The 16,084-nt window shown below is 39.6% G+C and overlaps 1 protein-coding gene across 1 annotated transcript; it reads left to right on the top strand.

Annotated features, from left to right (window-relative positions):
- Nucleotides 1–13,250: 13,250 nt before the first annotated feature.
- Nucleotides 13,251–14,021, top strand: LOC149168569 (uncharacterized). The gene has a single exon (XM_089424924.1). It carries the CDS (start codon nt 13,251–13,253, stop codon nt 14,019–14,021), a length of 771 nt encoding a protein of 256 aa, XP_089281050.1.
- The last annotated feature ends 2,063 nt before the right edge of the window (nt 14,022–16,084 follow it).

Below are 16,084 nucleotides of genomic sequence, written 5' to 3'. Positions count from 1 at the left end.
ATGCTTTTCTTGCCATAACTTTGGTCACAAAGCAGCTCAATCTGTTGCATATAAAACGATCATGACTAGAGAAGCTCAAAAACAAAGAAGTATGACCGGGATTACAAAAAGGACCTATAACAACTTTTCGGTTCTTGAAAATGAAGTTGAATGTTCTATTTGCAATAACTTTGGTCATGAAGATTCTGAATGCAGGAGCAGGTTTCAGCAGACAAAAGAACAAGCCTCAAGCACCAAAACATGGAGAATAAAGGAACCACAAACAGAAAGATGTGGAATAGCATTTTATGCAGAGGGACAGGAAAATCTATGGTACATTGACAGTGGATGTTCGAAGCATATGACAGGTGATAAAGAAAAACTTGAATCATATTCTGCTCTAGAAAAGGGAAAGAAAGTTTCTTTTGGAAATGATACTCCTGCAACTATAAAAGGAAAAGGCACTGCTCAGTTAAAAGAAAAGGTCAAAGCTGGAAATGTTTTGTATGTTGATGGATTGAAGCATAATCTTCTGAGTGTCAGCCAGATGTGTGATCAAGGAACCGAGGTGATATTTAGATCAAATGGATATCTTGTTCGTGATCTTGATACAGGTAAAACGGTGATCAAAGGTAAAATAACTCCAAATAATCTATTCATATTTGAAGAAGGACAACAACAATGCTATCTAAGCAAGGATGATGAACACTGGTTATGGCACCGGAGGTTGGGGCACCTAAGCTTTTCACAAATAAGGAAAGCATGCAGATATCAGGCAGTTCGCGGTCTTCCAGATATCAAAATTCTAGACAACACCATATGCAAATCATGTCAGTTTGGAAAGCAAACCAGAACTAACTTTCCAGAGAAGGAAGGATCAGCTAGCATACCTCTTGAGCTTGTACATACAGATGTATGTGGACCATTCAGGAAAAGGACACCTCGAGGAGAAGAATACTTGATATTATTCATTGATGATTTCTCCAGGTTTGTCTGGTTAGGACTTATGAAGCACAAAGATGAAGCATTCGAAAAATTCAAATCCTTTAAAGCCTTGGTTGAAAATGAATCAGGATACAAAATTAAGTGCCTCAGATCCGACAGAGGTGGGGAGTTTACCTCAAATGAATTTTTCGATTTCTGTGAAGAACATGGGATAAGAAGAGAATTCTCTACAGCTAGAACTCCTCAGCAAAATGGAGTAGTGGAAAGAATGAACAGAACAGTCCAACAAATGGCTCGTGCTATGCTTGATGAGTCTGGAACTCCCGCAACTTTCTGGGGTGAAGCTGCACATGCTGCGGTTGTTATTCTCAACAAAACAAATGTCCGGGTGAACAGCACTCAAACTCCTCATGAGCTCTGGTATGGTGAGACTCCTTCGGTAAAGCACTTCAAAATCTTTGGGATCAAATGCTATATTAAGAATACTGATGAGCAACTTGGAAAACTTGAACCTAGAGCAGATGAAGGCATTCTTCTTGGTTATTCTCCACACAGCAAAGCATACAAGTGCTACAATAAAAGACTTGGAAGAATTGTTGACAGCATTGATGTAGTGGTTGATGAGAAGGGATACATTCCTAGGCAAGTAAATCATGAAGATATCGAAGAAGATGAAGACTACCCTCAAAGACAGAATGATGAAGAAGAAGAACCTCAAGAAGAACCAGAAGAGCAGATAAGGATAGAAGAGAAGACTCCATCCAGATATGTTCAGAAGAATCATCCAGAATCTCAGATTTTGGGGCAGAAAGAAGCAGGTGTACAAACAAGAAGAACAGTTGCAGAAGCTTCAAGCTATTTGGCATTACTCTCTTCCACTGAACCACAAAATGTGAAAGAGGCATGCAAAGATGAATGTTGGGTGAAAGCAATGGATGAAGAACTTGAGCAGATCGAAAAGAACAACACTTGGGAGCTGGTTCATAGACCAAAGGATAAGAATGTTATAGGGACAAAATGGGTCTTCAAAAATAAATTGAATGAAAATGAAGTAATTAGAAACAAGGCCAGACTTGTTTGTAAAGGGTATGCGCAGCAAGAAGGAATAGATTTTGAAGAAACCTTTGCTCCTGTTGCAAGACTTGAGGCCATCTGAATGTTCCTTGCTCTCTCAAGCTTTCAAAACTTCAAAGTATTTCAAATAGACATGAAATCAGCCTTTCTGAATGGAGACTTGGAAGAAGAAGTTTACATTGAGCAGCCAGATGGTTTCATTCTTGGAAATGATCCAAATCTTGTATGCAGATTGAAAAAGGCTCTCTATGGTCTCAAACAAGCTCCAAGGGCTTGGTACTATCGTTTGGACAAATATCTTCATCAACAAGGTTTTTCAAAAGGATCAACAGACAACAATATTTATATAAAAGTTGAAAGTGACAAATTGCTAATACTTGTTGTGTATGTAGATGACATTATCTTTGGCAGCAATGAAGAAGCTATGAGTCAAAGCTTTGCCTTGGTGATGCAGAAAGAATTCGAAATGTCCTTGCTGGGAGAACTGACATATTTTCTTGGTTTGCAAATCCAACAAAAAGAAGGAGGGATCTTTTTGTCTCAAACCAAGTATCTCAAGCAGATTTTGAAGAAATATGGCATGGAAGATGCAAAACCAGTATGTACACCCATGGTCACAGGATGTAGCCTCAGTGCAAATGATGACTCAGCAGCAGTGTATCAACCAACCTACAGATCTATGATTGGAAGTCTACTTTATTTGATAGGTACCCGACCAGACATCATGCATGCAATGGGAATAGTTGGAAGATTTCAAGCAAATCCGAAGGAAACTCATCTTCAGGCAGTGAAGAGAATCTTTAAATATCTTCAAGGGACTCAAAATTATGGCTTATGGTATCCTAGAGATACAGATCTCACACTTCATGCTTATACAGATGCAGATTGGGCAGGAAGCGTGGATGACAGGAAGAGCACAAGTGGTGGTACGTTATTTATGGGTTCCAGATTAGTATCTTGGTTCAGCAAGAAACAGAGTTCGATTGCCTTGTCTACAGCTGAAGCAGAATATGTTGTTGCTGCATCTTGCTGCACTCAACTCCTTTGGATGATGCAGACCTTGCAGGACTTTCAAATCACTTGTACACCACCTATCTCCATCTTATGTGATAACACAAGTGCAATCAGCATTTCAAAGAACCCAGTCATGCATTCAAAGACCAAGCACATACCGATCAAGTATCATTTTCTCCGGGAACAAGTACTAGAACAAAAGGTCAAGTTGGAGTATGTTCCTTCTAAGGAACAAGTTGTTGATATACTCACCAAACCATTGCCCAGGGAGACCTTTGAATACCTCAGGCAAAAGCTTGGGGTTGTTGATGCATCATCTTGTTGAATCTCTTCTGATGGTTGGTTGTACGCAAGGTTCATTTGGGGTATATGCGAACATTTGTTGGGTTGCGGATTGGTTGAAGATCAAATGGCACAGGTTCAGGGGGAGCATATAATGCATTGTTGGCATTATGGAGGAAGTACACCATGGATGCTGGTCTGAATATTGCTGCAATATGTCTCTATCTCTTTCATGGTCATTTATGGTGTTTTGGTGGCTTATGGTTCTTATTTGCAGATCTGGTTTATAGTCAAGGGGAGCATGTTCTTAGGGGGAGCATAACCCTTTGCCCTTGATGTCAAAGGGGGAGAATGACGTTGAAGATTTTGAGATTTTGAGGTTGCCATCAAGTCCAAAGGGGGAGATTGCTGGCATTATGATTCTGGTATGGCTCTATGTTATAGATGTTGTACTTGATGGCAACACCCTCAAGTGGAAATGCTCTGATCAGGCTCTCAAAATGTTGGAAATTAAGAAGTACGCAGGAGAATAGTTCAAAAGGTGCATACCCACAGGTACGCCGTGAAGGGACTGCGGCCGCACATGCAGGTCACCCGTTCAGAAGGTGCGTACCCCCAGTTCACTTACTTCAAGGAAGAGAAGCGCGTTCACGTGGGGTTTCCTATGTTTTTCCCGTGGTATTTAGCCCGTCGTTCCTGATTCTATGGTTTTGGCCCGTGGTATTGTTTTATATTATTATTATTATTGAGCCCCATGTTTTGGGCCCCTTGTATTGGGTATCTATGGTATTGATCCATTATTTTAGGAAGAGCTTGCCTATATAAAGCAAAGGAGATCACTTGGCTAAGCATCTTTTGCAAATTGAATATCTGAAAATCTGAAATATTGGGTTATTGTTTTAAAAGCTTGATCTATATAAAAGTGAAGTTGAAAGCGAATCTATGAAGGGTGATCTCTCGAGCGCATGATCAGATTTGGGCATCTGACGATCTATAGCACACTGGTGGACTGCCAATTCGCCCCTAACCAGAGGTACGCAGGTGATTAACTGTGCAAGTGCGTGGGTACGCAGAGCAGAAGAAGGAGAAGTGCGTGGGTACGCAGAGCAGAAGAAGGCGCACTGCGTGGGTACGAAGAGCAGAAGAAGGCACAGTGCGTGGGTACGCAACGCGACAGAGGTTCAGGTGCGTAGGCACAGGGAAAGTACGTGGCGCTTCAGAAGCCGCAGGTGCGTGGGTACGCGGCGCGATAGCATCTGTGGGTGCGTGGCTGCAGTTGCAGTACGTGACGCGATAGTATCTGTGGGTGCGTGCCTACAGTAATAGTACGTAGTGTGATTGAAGAAACAATGCGTGGGTATGCGGTGCGGCAGAAGGGTCTCTGCGGGTATACGCAGGGGAGCAGAAGGTGAAGTGCGTACGCTCGCAGGACAGAGAAAGAAAAAACTGTGTATCTGTCTTAAGATCTTTTGTTGGCTGACTTTTCTCTGTTGATAAGGTGTTATGGGTTTATTTTACTATTATTGTTGATCTGGTTAATGCAGTTGACTGGGTGATTTACTTGTACTTGATGATCTCTTGATGTTTATGGATCTAGTTTGAAAATTTATGAAAAGTGATCCTTGAAAGAAAAGAAGTAGGGGGTTGTAGCTCCCTTCCAGGAGAGACTGGAAAACGAGAGAGAGTTGTAGCTCTCTGCAGGTTGCAGCCTGCGTACTGGTAAAGGACTGCACCAGTAAAAAACCATTGTAAAAGGAGTTTCTAATTTGAAAGAAGATACAGACATATTGCTACAGGTGGTTTTCACCCACATTGGGTTTCCACCTTACATCTGGTGTTCTTTGGTGTGACTATCTATTTTCTTTGTTCATGCTCATTATTTTATGGTACTGACATGCAAAAATAATTCAAAGTATAAATAAGGAAGATTTATTAAAAGAACTTGATAATACTGATTCACACCCCCTCTCAGTATTATTTCCAACAAATAATTAAATCAGGAATGTGGACAGTCATCAGAAGATGAACTGAACTGTCACATCCTTTTGTATATAACAATAACATGCGTGATGGAATAAGATGAATCAGTTTTCTGCCAAACTGGAGTTACTCATGGCCTGACACAATGGAATCATTTTCTCTACCGTAACATCAACCCATACTAGTTTTTGCATTGCTTCCTCAAATGAGGATGGTTTTGTCTCAACTAGCTCACTCATCATAGCCATGTACCTAGTGTACCAATCCGGTAACCTCCTCTACTTACATTGTGGTGTGGGAGCTCCCACATTCTCTAGCATCCTACAATAATCTGTCAGCTTCCCTGGTCCACTTCCTTCCTTATCTGGATGTTTCTTCTTGATTGGATCTCTCTTCTCCCTCCTCCTTTGCTTGTGGCTGCTCCAAAACTTCCTGAGGTTCTTCCTTTAGAGCCAAAAGCCCTCAATCAGGCTACAACTAAAGCTCCCTCTCAAGAGAACACCTCATTGTTTTATCCTCATCAAATTTCACATCCTGTGCAACCACTGTCATCCTAGGGATGGAAAGTACACCCTATAGTTATGAGGTGTAAAAGTGTACCCCAACAATATGCCCAACTCTATTGTCGGCTCTAGATTTTTCCTTACTTCCTTGGAAACATGATAGTAAACTGATGATCCAAAGATCCTGAAGTGTGACACATCTGGTTTCTTCCCTGAAAAATCTTCCTCTGGTGTACTCATGCCAAGAATATTGTGAGGACTCTTCTTCCGCAAATAGATTGTTGTGTTGTATGTTTCAACCCACAAGTGTAGAGGTAGGCTTTGGTCATGAAACATTGCATGTGTTGCTTACACAATACTTATGTTCTTCCTCTCAACCACCCCATCCTATTGTGGGTTATGACATGTTTTCAACTCCCATTGAATGCCTTCCTTTGCACATAAATTTAAAATCATTTTACATGTACTCACCACCGTTATCACTCCTAAGAACCTTCACTTTCCTACCAATCTCGTTCTCAACAAGTGTTGTAAACTCAACAAATTTGGAGAATGTCTAGTATTTCTTCTATATGAAGTATATCCAACACTTCCATGAGAAATCATCTACAAATATAACATAATACATGTGCTTGGCAGTGGAGGTTGTCGAGAAAGGTCCACATACATCAGAGTGGATCCTTTCAAGGATTGCATGCACCCTAATGTCCCAGTCATTGAAGGTGGATTTTGTGTAATTCCCTAATGTACACCCTTTGCATGCATCTTGTTGTTCAAGTGCTCCATTGGGGAGGCCTGTAGAAATCTGTTGCATGATCAAAGCACCATGACACAAATGGCCAAGTATTCTATGCCATAATTCACCAACATCTCGTCTATGCACCTTCTCTGCTTTTGTACTCAATGTTGCATAGTCTTCCACATCTAATTTGTAGAGGTTCTTCACTTCAATCCCAGTCTACTTCACTATTCTTGTGGAAATGTGTCTTAAGAAAGCCTTTCTTTTTCTTAATATCACATCGTATCCATGGTCTTCCAACACCGTGACGAAAACTAGATTCTTCTTCAAAATCGATACATACATCATATCCTTGAACCTGAGAGGGGAGTTAGATTCCCTCTGAAAAGTAACGGTACCAATGACGGTCATGTTATACCTTCCATCATCTCCCATCTCAATGTGCATCTAGAGATCCTTCTCCAAGTCGCTGAAAAATTCTTTGTTGCATGTCATGTGGAATGAAGCATCGCTATCGAGATATCACACACTACCTATCACTGTGATTGTCATGCATGCAATGAGGGTAAAATCAAGTTCGAACTATGAAGCCAAGGCTTCACCATCTTCTCCTCCCGTGTTCTTCTTGCTTTCCTTCTTGTGTGGAAATTTCATCGCATAATGTACCAATTCATGACAGTGAAAGCACTTGATTTTGGACAAGTCTTTCTTCTTACCCCCTTGACTCAATTCTACTTTGGATTGGGATTTATTCCCTTTCCCTTTCTTTTCCTTTCCAGCCAAGGGATAGTTCTATTCATCCTCACCCTTGGATGAGGTATCATCTCTGTTGCTCCTCCTCGTTTCTTCCTGCACTAAATCAGACCATAAATACTCCCATCTTGGTAGTTTATCTCTACCATTTATTGAATATTGATAACTATGCCAACTCTTGGGAAGGCCTAAGAGGGATAGAGCTATTATATCTTCTTCAAGGACAGTAATACCAACCCCGCCAAGTTCATCATGGCATTGTGTAAACCTACTTAGTTACTGCAGAATTGTTTCATTCATTTTCATCTTAATACTTCGAAGCTTGTCCTTGAGTGCCAGCTTCATGTGGTCACTATTGTTCTCAAACAACGCGGTCAGTGTTTTCCACATTGTGAACAAAGTCTCCTTCCCATGGAGATTCAAGACAATATGATCCCGAACTCCCTCCGATATGATCCTCCTCACTTTAGCCACATCCTTCTTCCACTGAGCAAGATCCTGGGCATCAGATGTTGAGGGTTTTACTACATCTGTCTTGATGTATTGTAGTAGCCCATTATCATCCAATACTACCTCCATTCAAATATTCAATGCCACAAAATATGTGGTACCTTCCAAAGCGTACTCGAGCCTCATTCCATTGAAAGGCATATTCTTAGTCCTCGAGAAACCTGTAACATTGATCTCCAGATTCAAACCTCCTGCAATGACAATTTTGAAATCTCTTCTCTACTATGAATCTAGCTCTAATAACATGTAGAAATTAATGTGTAGATTCTAAAATTCTCATGAAATTTATTAAATCACAAGACTAGAAGCTACTCTACTGATATGTGGAAGAAAATTCACGATTGAGAACACAACTCATTAACATGTATCAAGATTTAACACACATACACAGATATTTATCTAGGGGAAAGAAACTGCTCAAAATCCCTTGTTATCTGTATTGTATTGATCAAAGAATTTGGATGAATACAATATGCTCTTATAAAGCTTGAGCTCAACCTACTCCTATATCTTCTATACTCTACCTAACTGATTGACCTTGGCCAATACTTAGCAAAAAATTCGATCCTCCAAGCCCTTATTTCCTTGCATTATTCCCTTGGGCATTAGGCCCCTATTAATTAGGGAATTCCTCAATTTGGATTGTGTAATTCCTATAGGTCCTTCTCTAAATGTATGTATGACTTGTACAACTTGGAATAATTTACAGCTGATAGTACATTGCCCTTGAACTCCAATCTCAACTGGGTAACTCGAATTCTCTACATGCATGAGTTAATTTAGGCTTATTGATTAGTTAACTGGATGATCACTCAGTGGTGTGAAAAAATCTACACACCCTTGACTGAACCTCCATTAGTTCTACTAATAGTAAGAACTAGTTACACTGACAATAACTCAAATTAACTGAAATAGATTACTACAAATTAAAAATTAATCATGTATAAATAAACTCAAGTGTCTCCAACTCGAATTAACTAAGTTAACTGAGTGACAAGAGCCATGTCACCTTAGTTAACTACCTCCAAATATTCTGCTGAAATTGAAATTGAAATTTCTCCTAATTTAATTAAGGCAAACTTAAAATTAGGAATTTCTTGTTGCATTTTCAACAGGGACAAGAAGGATGAAAAGAAGGACAAAGATCATCTTTATATCTCTCTCTAACTCACATCTCTCTTTCTCTAGCTCGCACATGTGTTTCCAGGCAACATATTCTAGGTAGGCCGAAATTTTGGGCAGACTTGGAGGGAAAAATTTTGTGTTTCTAGACAGTTTCTGGGAAGACGAATTTTGGTCTAGGGAACAATTCAGGCCTAGTTGCAGGGAATATTGAAGGCTTGACTTGATGGTTGGAGACTAGGTTTGACCATAACCTTTGCTATTAGTTTGAACTCATGTTTGACTAGCAACATTAAGTGTATCTCTTGTTGAACTGAAGAATTTCTCTAAGAAAAAGGTTATCTGGTTTTTCCCCTAAGTGGGTTTTGCTAGGGTAAATATTGTGTTCTCTTTGTGCATTGTGATCTCTATTTCTCTTATGGTTTTATGGTTGAATTTCTGAAGTGTAATTACTTAAAGATGAACTGAAATTGTTAAAAGAATATCTATATCATTAGAATTAATTATTCATATTTCAAAAATATTGTGCTTATATCTATTGCACTTGAAAACTCAATACAACCAAGGTCATAATGACACAAGGAGAATATCAAACCATTCTCCAACCAAGGTTGTGATAATGTCCATTGATAATGATGTTTTATCAGCTCTCCCTTTAATAAGAGAGGTATTCTCCACAAACCCAGGCATGTCCCAGAAGTACACAAACTTCCCTCTAGAAATAGGCTTTGTAAGAATATCACCAATCTTCTCATCAATGGAGATGTAAACATAGTTACCAATCAAAAGAGAACTGTACTGAGTTCTCACGTTTTAGAGGTAACAAAAATCATCCGATTTTGAAAAGTGTTGATTCAGAATACACCTTTTTTAAGAGAATAGTTTTGAGACTTAAAACTTTTTTATGTATTAAGTATGCATTAGAGGAAATTTCAATCTAAAAGCAGCCATGAAATTTCCATGTCATAATATGTAAACCAATCAAAATCCTTTAAATTTAAAAAGAGGTACATCTAAATATTTTGGAGGGAAAAGAAGAGAAAACACATTTTAAATTGTATTTTTGGTTTATCTCCTTATAGGTTTAGTCAAATTTCAAGTTTAGACACTCATTGGATGCAAAATTAAATTCTACATCTAAGAAGTACTGATTATGCATACTTTCGAGATGACCCACATTGATAAAATTTGAAGATACATTAAAAAACATGTGAACACACATTTTTAATGTATCTTCAAATTTTATCAATGTAGATCATCTCAAAAGTATCCATAATAGGTACCTGTTGGATGTGAAATTTAAATCTGTATCTAATGGGTGTCTACACTTGAAATTTGAGTAAACCCATAAGGAGATGAGCCAAAAATACAATTTAAAAAAAAATAGTTTTTTTATTTTCTCTCAAAAATTCATAACCCTTGTTTTATTATCTTAACTAATATTTTATTATTTTTCTTTACGATGCCACTTTTAGGCTGATTTTTTTTTTAAATGTTAATGATTTTCATGTCAATTCGAAAAGTGTTGATACAACATCAACCCCATTTTTTTTAGCTTATTTTGATACTTTAGATTTTTGGATATATTAAGCATGGATAATTTTTTTTAAACGTTGGTGATTTTCTAATTTTGAAAGCATCAACATTTTCTTAGGGGTATTTTTGCCACTTTAAAATTTCTTTTGTCCCAACTATGCACAATTTTCCTTTAAATATTGATTATATAAGCATTTTTCAGGTTGTTTTATTCCTCTTCGTGTTTTTCATCTAAGATGTTTATTTCTTAAGGGGAGTCCAAACTTTTGTCTTTTGTTTTTCTTTGCAATGATTTTTTATAATGCTGAAGTTAAGATTTTTTAATATATTTATATATTGTTAATTAATACTTCAATACACATAAAATAATTGTCACTAAAAAATAATATTCTTAACCACTCGACAAAAAATACATGTTTTTCATATAGATATAATTAAAAAAAAAACGTATTTCAAGACCTTTTCACTAAAAATGACATGTTAAATAAAAGATTTTTAATGAAAAAATTGAATATAAAAAAGTTAGAAAAATAGAAAATTTTAATTAATTTTTTATGAATTTTATATTAAAAGATAATGACATTTGAAGTTATTTTTTTCGAAAAAAAAAGTTCAAATAATATTTTAAGTAGAAATAAATAAAAACAATTTTAAAAATTTCCTTAAAAATAAAAGCTAAAATTACATTTTAAAAAAATGAAAAATATTAAAAATATATATTTAAAAAACAATACAATATTTTTTATGTAAAAAAAACATTAAAAATTAAATTGAAAAAGTAAAAAACAAAAAACATTATTTATTTTCAATTAAAAAACAAAATAAAAAAAATTTTAAACTAATTGTTCATTGTCAAAATCGCACGCGCTCTGCTCTGCTCTACGGCGTTGTGATTAGGTCTGCAGCCGCCGTCGAGATTTGACGCCGCCATGAGCGGTCCCACCCCACCATCATCTTCTGTAGACGCATTCCGTAGCCTATCAACGCAGAAAGGGAAGAAACGCCAGATCTTTGAAGTGCCGAAATTCATAAAAAAGCTCGAAGAAATACCAGAGATTGCACTTCCAGAGGAACAATCGATTAAAATTGCTCTTGCTCTGGCTGACAGAGGCTTGGTAGGGCAGTTTATGGGCCACTGGCCTTCCACAAAAACCACGGACGATTGGATTCAGCGAAACTGGAGACCTCAGCTGAAAAATAACATGATTTGTTATGCTGTGGGAAGAGGCTATTTCATTTTTGAATTTACCTCCAAAGAAGATCGTGATCTGGTGTTCAGAAATGGGTCGTATTTTATGGGAAATCAGGGACTATATCTTAACAAATGGAGCCCCGACTTCGATCCCTCTGTCGATGTCCCTAAGGAGGCGCCGGTCTGGGTTCGCCTACCTAACCTCCCGATACACTACTGGAGCTATCAATCCCTGCAGAAGATTGGTAATGGGCTGGGTCGTTTCATTGACAAAGCTGATCACAAGGGCCAATATACCTGCGCTAGAATCTGCGTGGAAGTCGATCTGGAAGCCGGTCTGCCAGAAGTGGTCAAACTTACAGTTGGAGAATGGCAGCATTACCAGAAGCTGGACTATGAGCAGTTGCCTTTCAAATGCCGAACCTGTCATGAGCATGGACACTTCCAGCGAAACTACCCAAAAGCTCCAACAGGGAACAAGGTTGAAGAAGAAGGATGGAAAGAAATTAAAAAGGGAAAGGCTGTTCCAAAGCCCCCGGGGCAGAATAACTCCGTTCCATTGGGGAAGCCACAAACTAATACAAAGGCCACTGCTACTTCTAAAGATGGCTCCTCCTCAGGAGAAAAGGTGGATGTCATGGAGACCCAAGAGGATACAGAAAATAAGTTGAAGCAAGTGAACTGTTCCACCAGTTGATGATGGTCAGAGGGGAAACGAAGGCAACGAAGAGCACATCAGTCTCGCCTCCGATTCTGAGGGAGAATCAGAAGAGAGAGATTCCGAAACTGACAATTCGCAAGTCACTCCTATCAAGACGACTAGGGGTCGGAAATCCAAGAAGAAACAGAGAGAGGAAAAAACTTATCTAGATGTCCTCCAAGGTTCCCAAAAAACCCTCAAAGGAATGATGAATACCAGATCTGGGTGCAAGAGTAATAGGGTTCCAAAAGGAGCCTCAATCCCCCAAGTCAGTAAATAATGAAATACATCTCCTGGAATTGCAGAGGTTTAGGTAGCAAGTTGAAAGAGGAAGCCTTGAAAGACATAGTGAGAATATATTCGCCTGAAATCCTCCTCATCCAGGAGACAAAGCTAGAGGATCTTCTTCTCCTCCAATCTAGTAAAGTTTTTTGGCAAAAAGGTCATGGAAGAGCGGTAAGTGCTAGAGGCGCTTCTGGTGGAATAGCCACCTTTTGGAACAGCACCATATATGATCTTATTCAAGAAAAAAGTAGCCCCCATTGGCTTTTCACTCAGCTCCTCCACAAAGATTCTGGTCAACAAGTAAGTATGTTTAATCTTTATGCTCCGGTATTGCCAGGCGAGAAAAAAATTTGTTGGAACTCACTTCAATCCTTTCTTTCAGAGCAAAATCCAGGAAATATCATTATTGCAGGTGACCTGAATGTCACCCTTGCTGTTGATGAGAAAAAGGGAGGCTCCATTGTCAGGGACCCTGCTAGAGAATGGGTTGAAGATATTATGTTGGGCTGGGATCTGGAGGATATTAAACCTTCTTCAAGGAAATACACCTGGTCCAACAAAAGATTAGCCCCCAATCACATTGCTGCCCATTTGGACAGATTCCTTGTCCACTCTTCTTTCCTGACATGCGGTCTTATGGCCACTTCTAAAATTCTACCAAATCTCACTTCTGATCATAAGCCCATCCTCCTCGAGCTTTCCCTGGATGGTAATCTAGGCCCCATCCCTTTTCATTTCAGTCCTCTATGGATTCAGCAAGAAGGATTCCAAGAGATGGTTTCTGAAGCCTGGAATAGGCCTGTAAATGGTTCTCCATTCTTTGTGTGGGAAGAGAAAATCAGGGGCCTAAAAAGAATTCTTAAGGAGTGGGCTAAAAGATTGAAAACCCCTTCTGCCAAAACAAAAGAATCTCTTAATAGTCTTGCTGCTCATCAATTAGCTATGGAGCACAGTCCTGTAACACAAAGTCTTCTCCAAAAAGAAGTCGAGCTGCAAAAAGAGGTTCACAGATCTAGCAGGGAGGAGGAAGAATTCTGGAGACAGAAGTCTAGGAATCTATGGTTACAATCCGGAGATAAAAACACCAGCTTCTTTCATAAGCAATCCGAAGCTCGAAAGCATTTCAAATCAGTTTCTAAGATACATTACCAAAACACTGTGGTTAAGGATTTCGATGGCATTAAGAGAGCTGCTTACTCCTTCTTCAAAGATCTTTATTCGGCTCCTGAAGAACCCCCTATTGATCCTCATGCCTACCCGATTGACTTAATTCCCAAGTGCGTTCAGGAATCGGATAATGCTATGTTGACTGCTCCGATCAGTATGGAGAAAGTTCTGGATTGCATGGAGCCTGATAAAGCCCCAGGCCCTGATGGGTTCTCTGTCAGGTTTCTCTTGACTTGCTAGTCAACAATCAAAAAAGATTCCAGAATTGTGCAAAGCTGGGCAGTGGCATCAATTCAGCCTTTCGCGCCTTGATCCCAAAAGAGAAAGGCGCCTCCGACTTCAGCAGATTTAGGCCCATTTCCTTGTGCAATTCCAGTTACAAGCTGGTCTCCAAAATAATTTCCAACTGGCTTAAGAATATATTGCCAGCCATCATCCCTGAAAATCAAGGCAGCTTCATAAAAGGAAGAAAGATATTGGACAACATTGTGCTGGTGCAAGAAGTAGTTCACTCTAGCTACCAAAGAAACGAGAAAGGAATGGTGATTAAGCTTGATCTGGCTAACGCATTTGATAGGATGAGACATGAATTTTTGTTCATTGTGATGAAGAAGTTAGGCTTCTCATCAGCCTTCATAAATTAGGTGAATGCCTATATCGCCTCGCCATGGATCGCGCCACTGGTCAATGGCCGTTCTACTGACTTCTTCTAAGCCTCTAGGGGCCTTAGACAAGGATGTCCTTTGTCTCCACTCCTCTATGCTGTTCAGGCCTCGGTGCTTAGTTTCCAACTCGATCATAACCAGCAGATTCAAACCCTGCCTGGCCTCAGAATGACTCACAAGGTGAATGACATTAATCATGCCCAGTTCGCCAACGACACCTTGTTGCTTGGAGGAGCTAGCATAAACTCTACCAGATCCTTCAAGAAGGTCTGGACATTTACAGGTTGTTCTCGGGCAGCAAGATTAACTATCGAAAATGCTCTATCTATGGCTGGAACTGCTCGATCAAGGAGCTGTCAGATATTGCAAGGCTCTTAGAAATGGACGGAATTCGAAATTGGGAGTCATTTAAATATCTCGGGATCCCAATCTTCAAATCCAAGCCTAAAGTTGCTCATTGGCTGCCACTGCTCGACAAGCTAAAGATCAGAATCCAAGCTTGGGGAGCCTCTTGGCTGAATAATGCAGGGAAAGTCATCCTTATGAAATCGGTCCTTATAAGTATGCCTCTATATCAACACTCCATTCTCCTTGCCCCCAAAACCTTTCTCAGTAAAATGGACAGTCTGTTGAGAAGATTTCTGTGGGAAGGTGGGAACAACAATGATAGAAGGCTCCACTTAGTGAATTGGGAGACTCTCAAGAGACCTCTTCTGGAAGGAGGCCTCCACCTGCGTAACTTGGCTGCTCAAAACCTTGCTTTGGGATCCAAGATCCTGTGGAATTTAGTCTCTGGAAACTCTAGCTGGAGTAAAAGAGTCATTTGGAAGAAATATTTCCAAGGGCAACGCTTGAGATGCTTGGATAAGCCCCCAAGATCTTTAAAAGGATCTCCGATCTTCAATCTTTGCAGTTCTACTATGGAGCAATTCAGCCATTATCTCTACTGGATCCCTGGTAATGGGAGAAAAATCAAAATCTGGGAAGACTCGATTCTGGGTGATCAACCTTTGATTCAAGTGGAAGGTCTAGCAAATATCAAAGCTTGGCTTCAGTCCTGCAATTTGTACACTCTGTGGGATATATCTAACTGGAAGGATGATCCCGGTAGACTCTGGGATTGTTGGAATCTGGGGGACATTCCCCTTATGTTCCAGGGGGAAGCTTCATTACTGTTAGATCTACTTCAAGGCAAATCTCCCTCAAAGGCCACTTCTAAGGACAAAAGAGGCTGGGGCTCCCTTTCAGGCTCTTACACTGCTTCCGAAGGTTATAAAAGAATGATGGTTGTTCCATATGCTCCTCCTGACCCAGCTCAATGGAAATTTATATGGGATTTCCCCTCACTCCCCAAAATTGACTTCTTCTGTTGGACTGTAGCGCACCAAAGCATTCTTACCAGAGATAATTTGCGTAGACGAGGGATGGAAGGGCCTTCCAGGTGCCCCCTTTGCTTGTCTGATGAAGAAACTGCCAATCATCTGTTGTTGCTTTGCCCCTTTGCTCTGGTAGTCTGGAGGGGAGTACTGATGTTAGGTCCAGCTAAACTTGACCTCCCAGGCAACATTCCTTCTCTGCTCCGAACTTGGGCCAGTTTATCTCCCTTTTGCCTTACAAAAAAAAGTCTTCTTAAAACAA

The sequence above is a fragment of the Pinus tabuliformis genome, chromosome 4_2 (assembly GCF_031772625.1).
Source record: "Pinus tabuliformis cultivar Carrire ecotype Pingquan chromosome 4_2, CPIR1, whole genome shotgun sequence".
Taxonomy (NCBI): domain Eukaryota; kingdom Viridiplantae; phylum Streptophyta; class Pinopsida; order Pinales; family Pinaceae; genus Pinus; species Pinus tabuliformis.
Note: the sequence above shows the minus strand (reverse complement) of the source record. Positions and strands in the feature narration are given on the sequence as shown.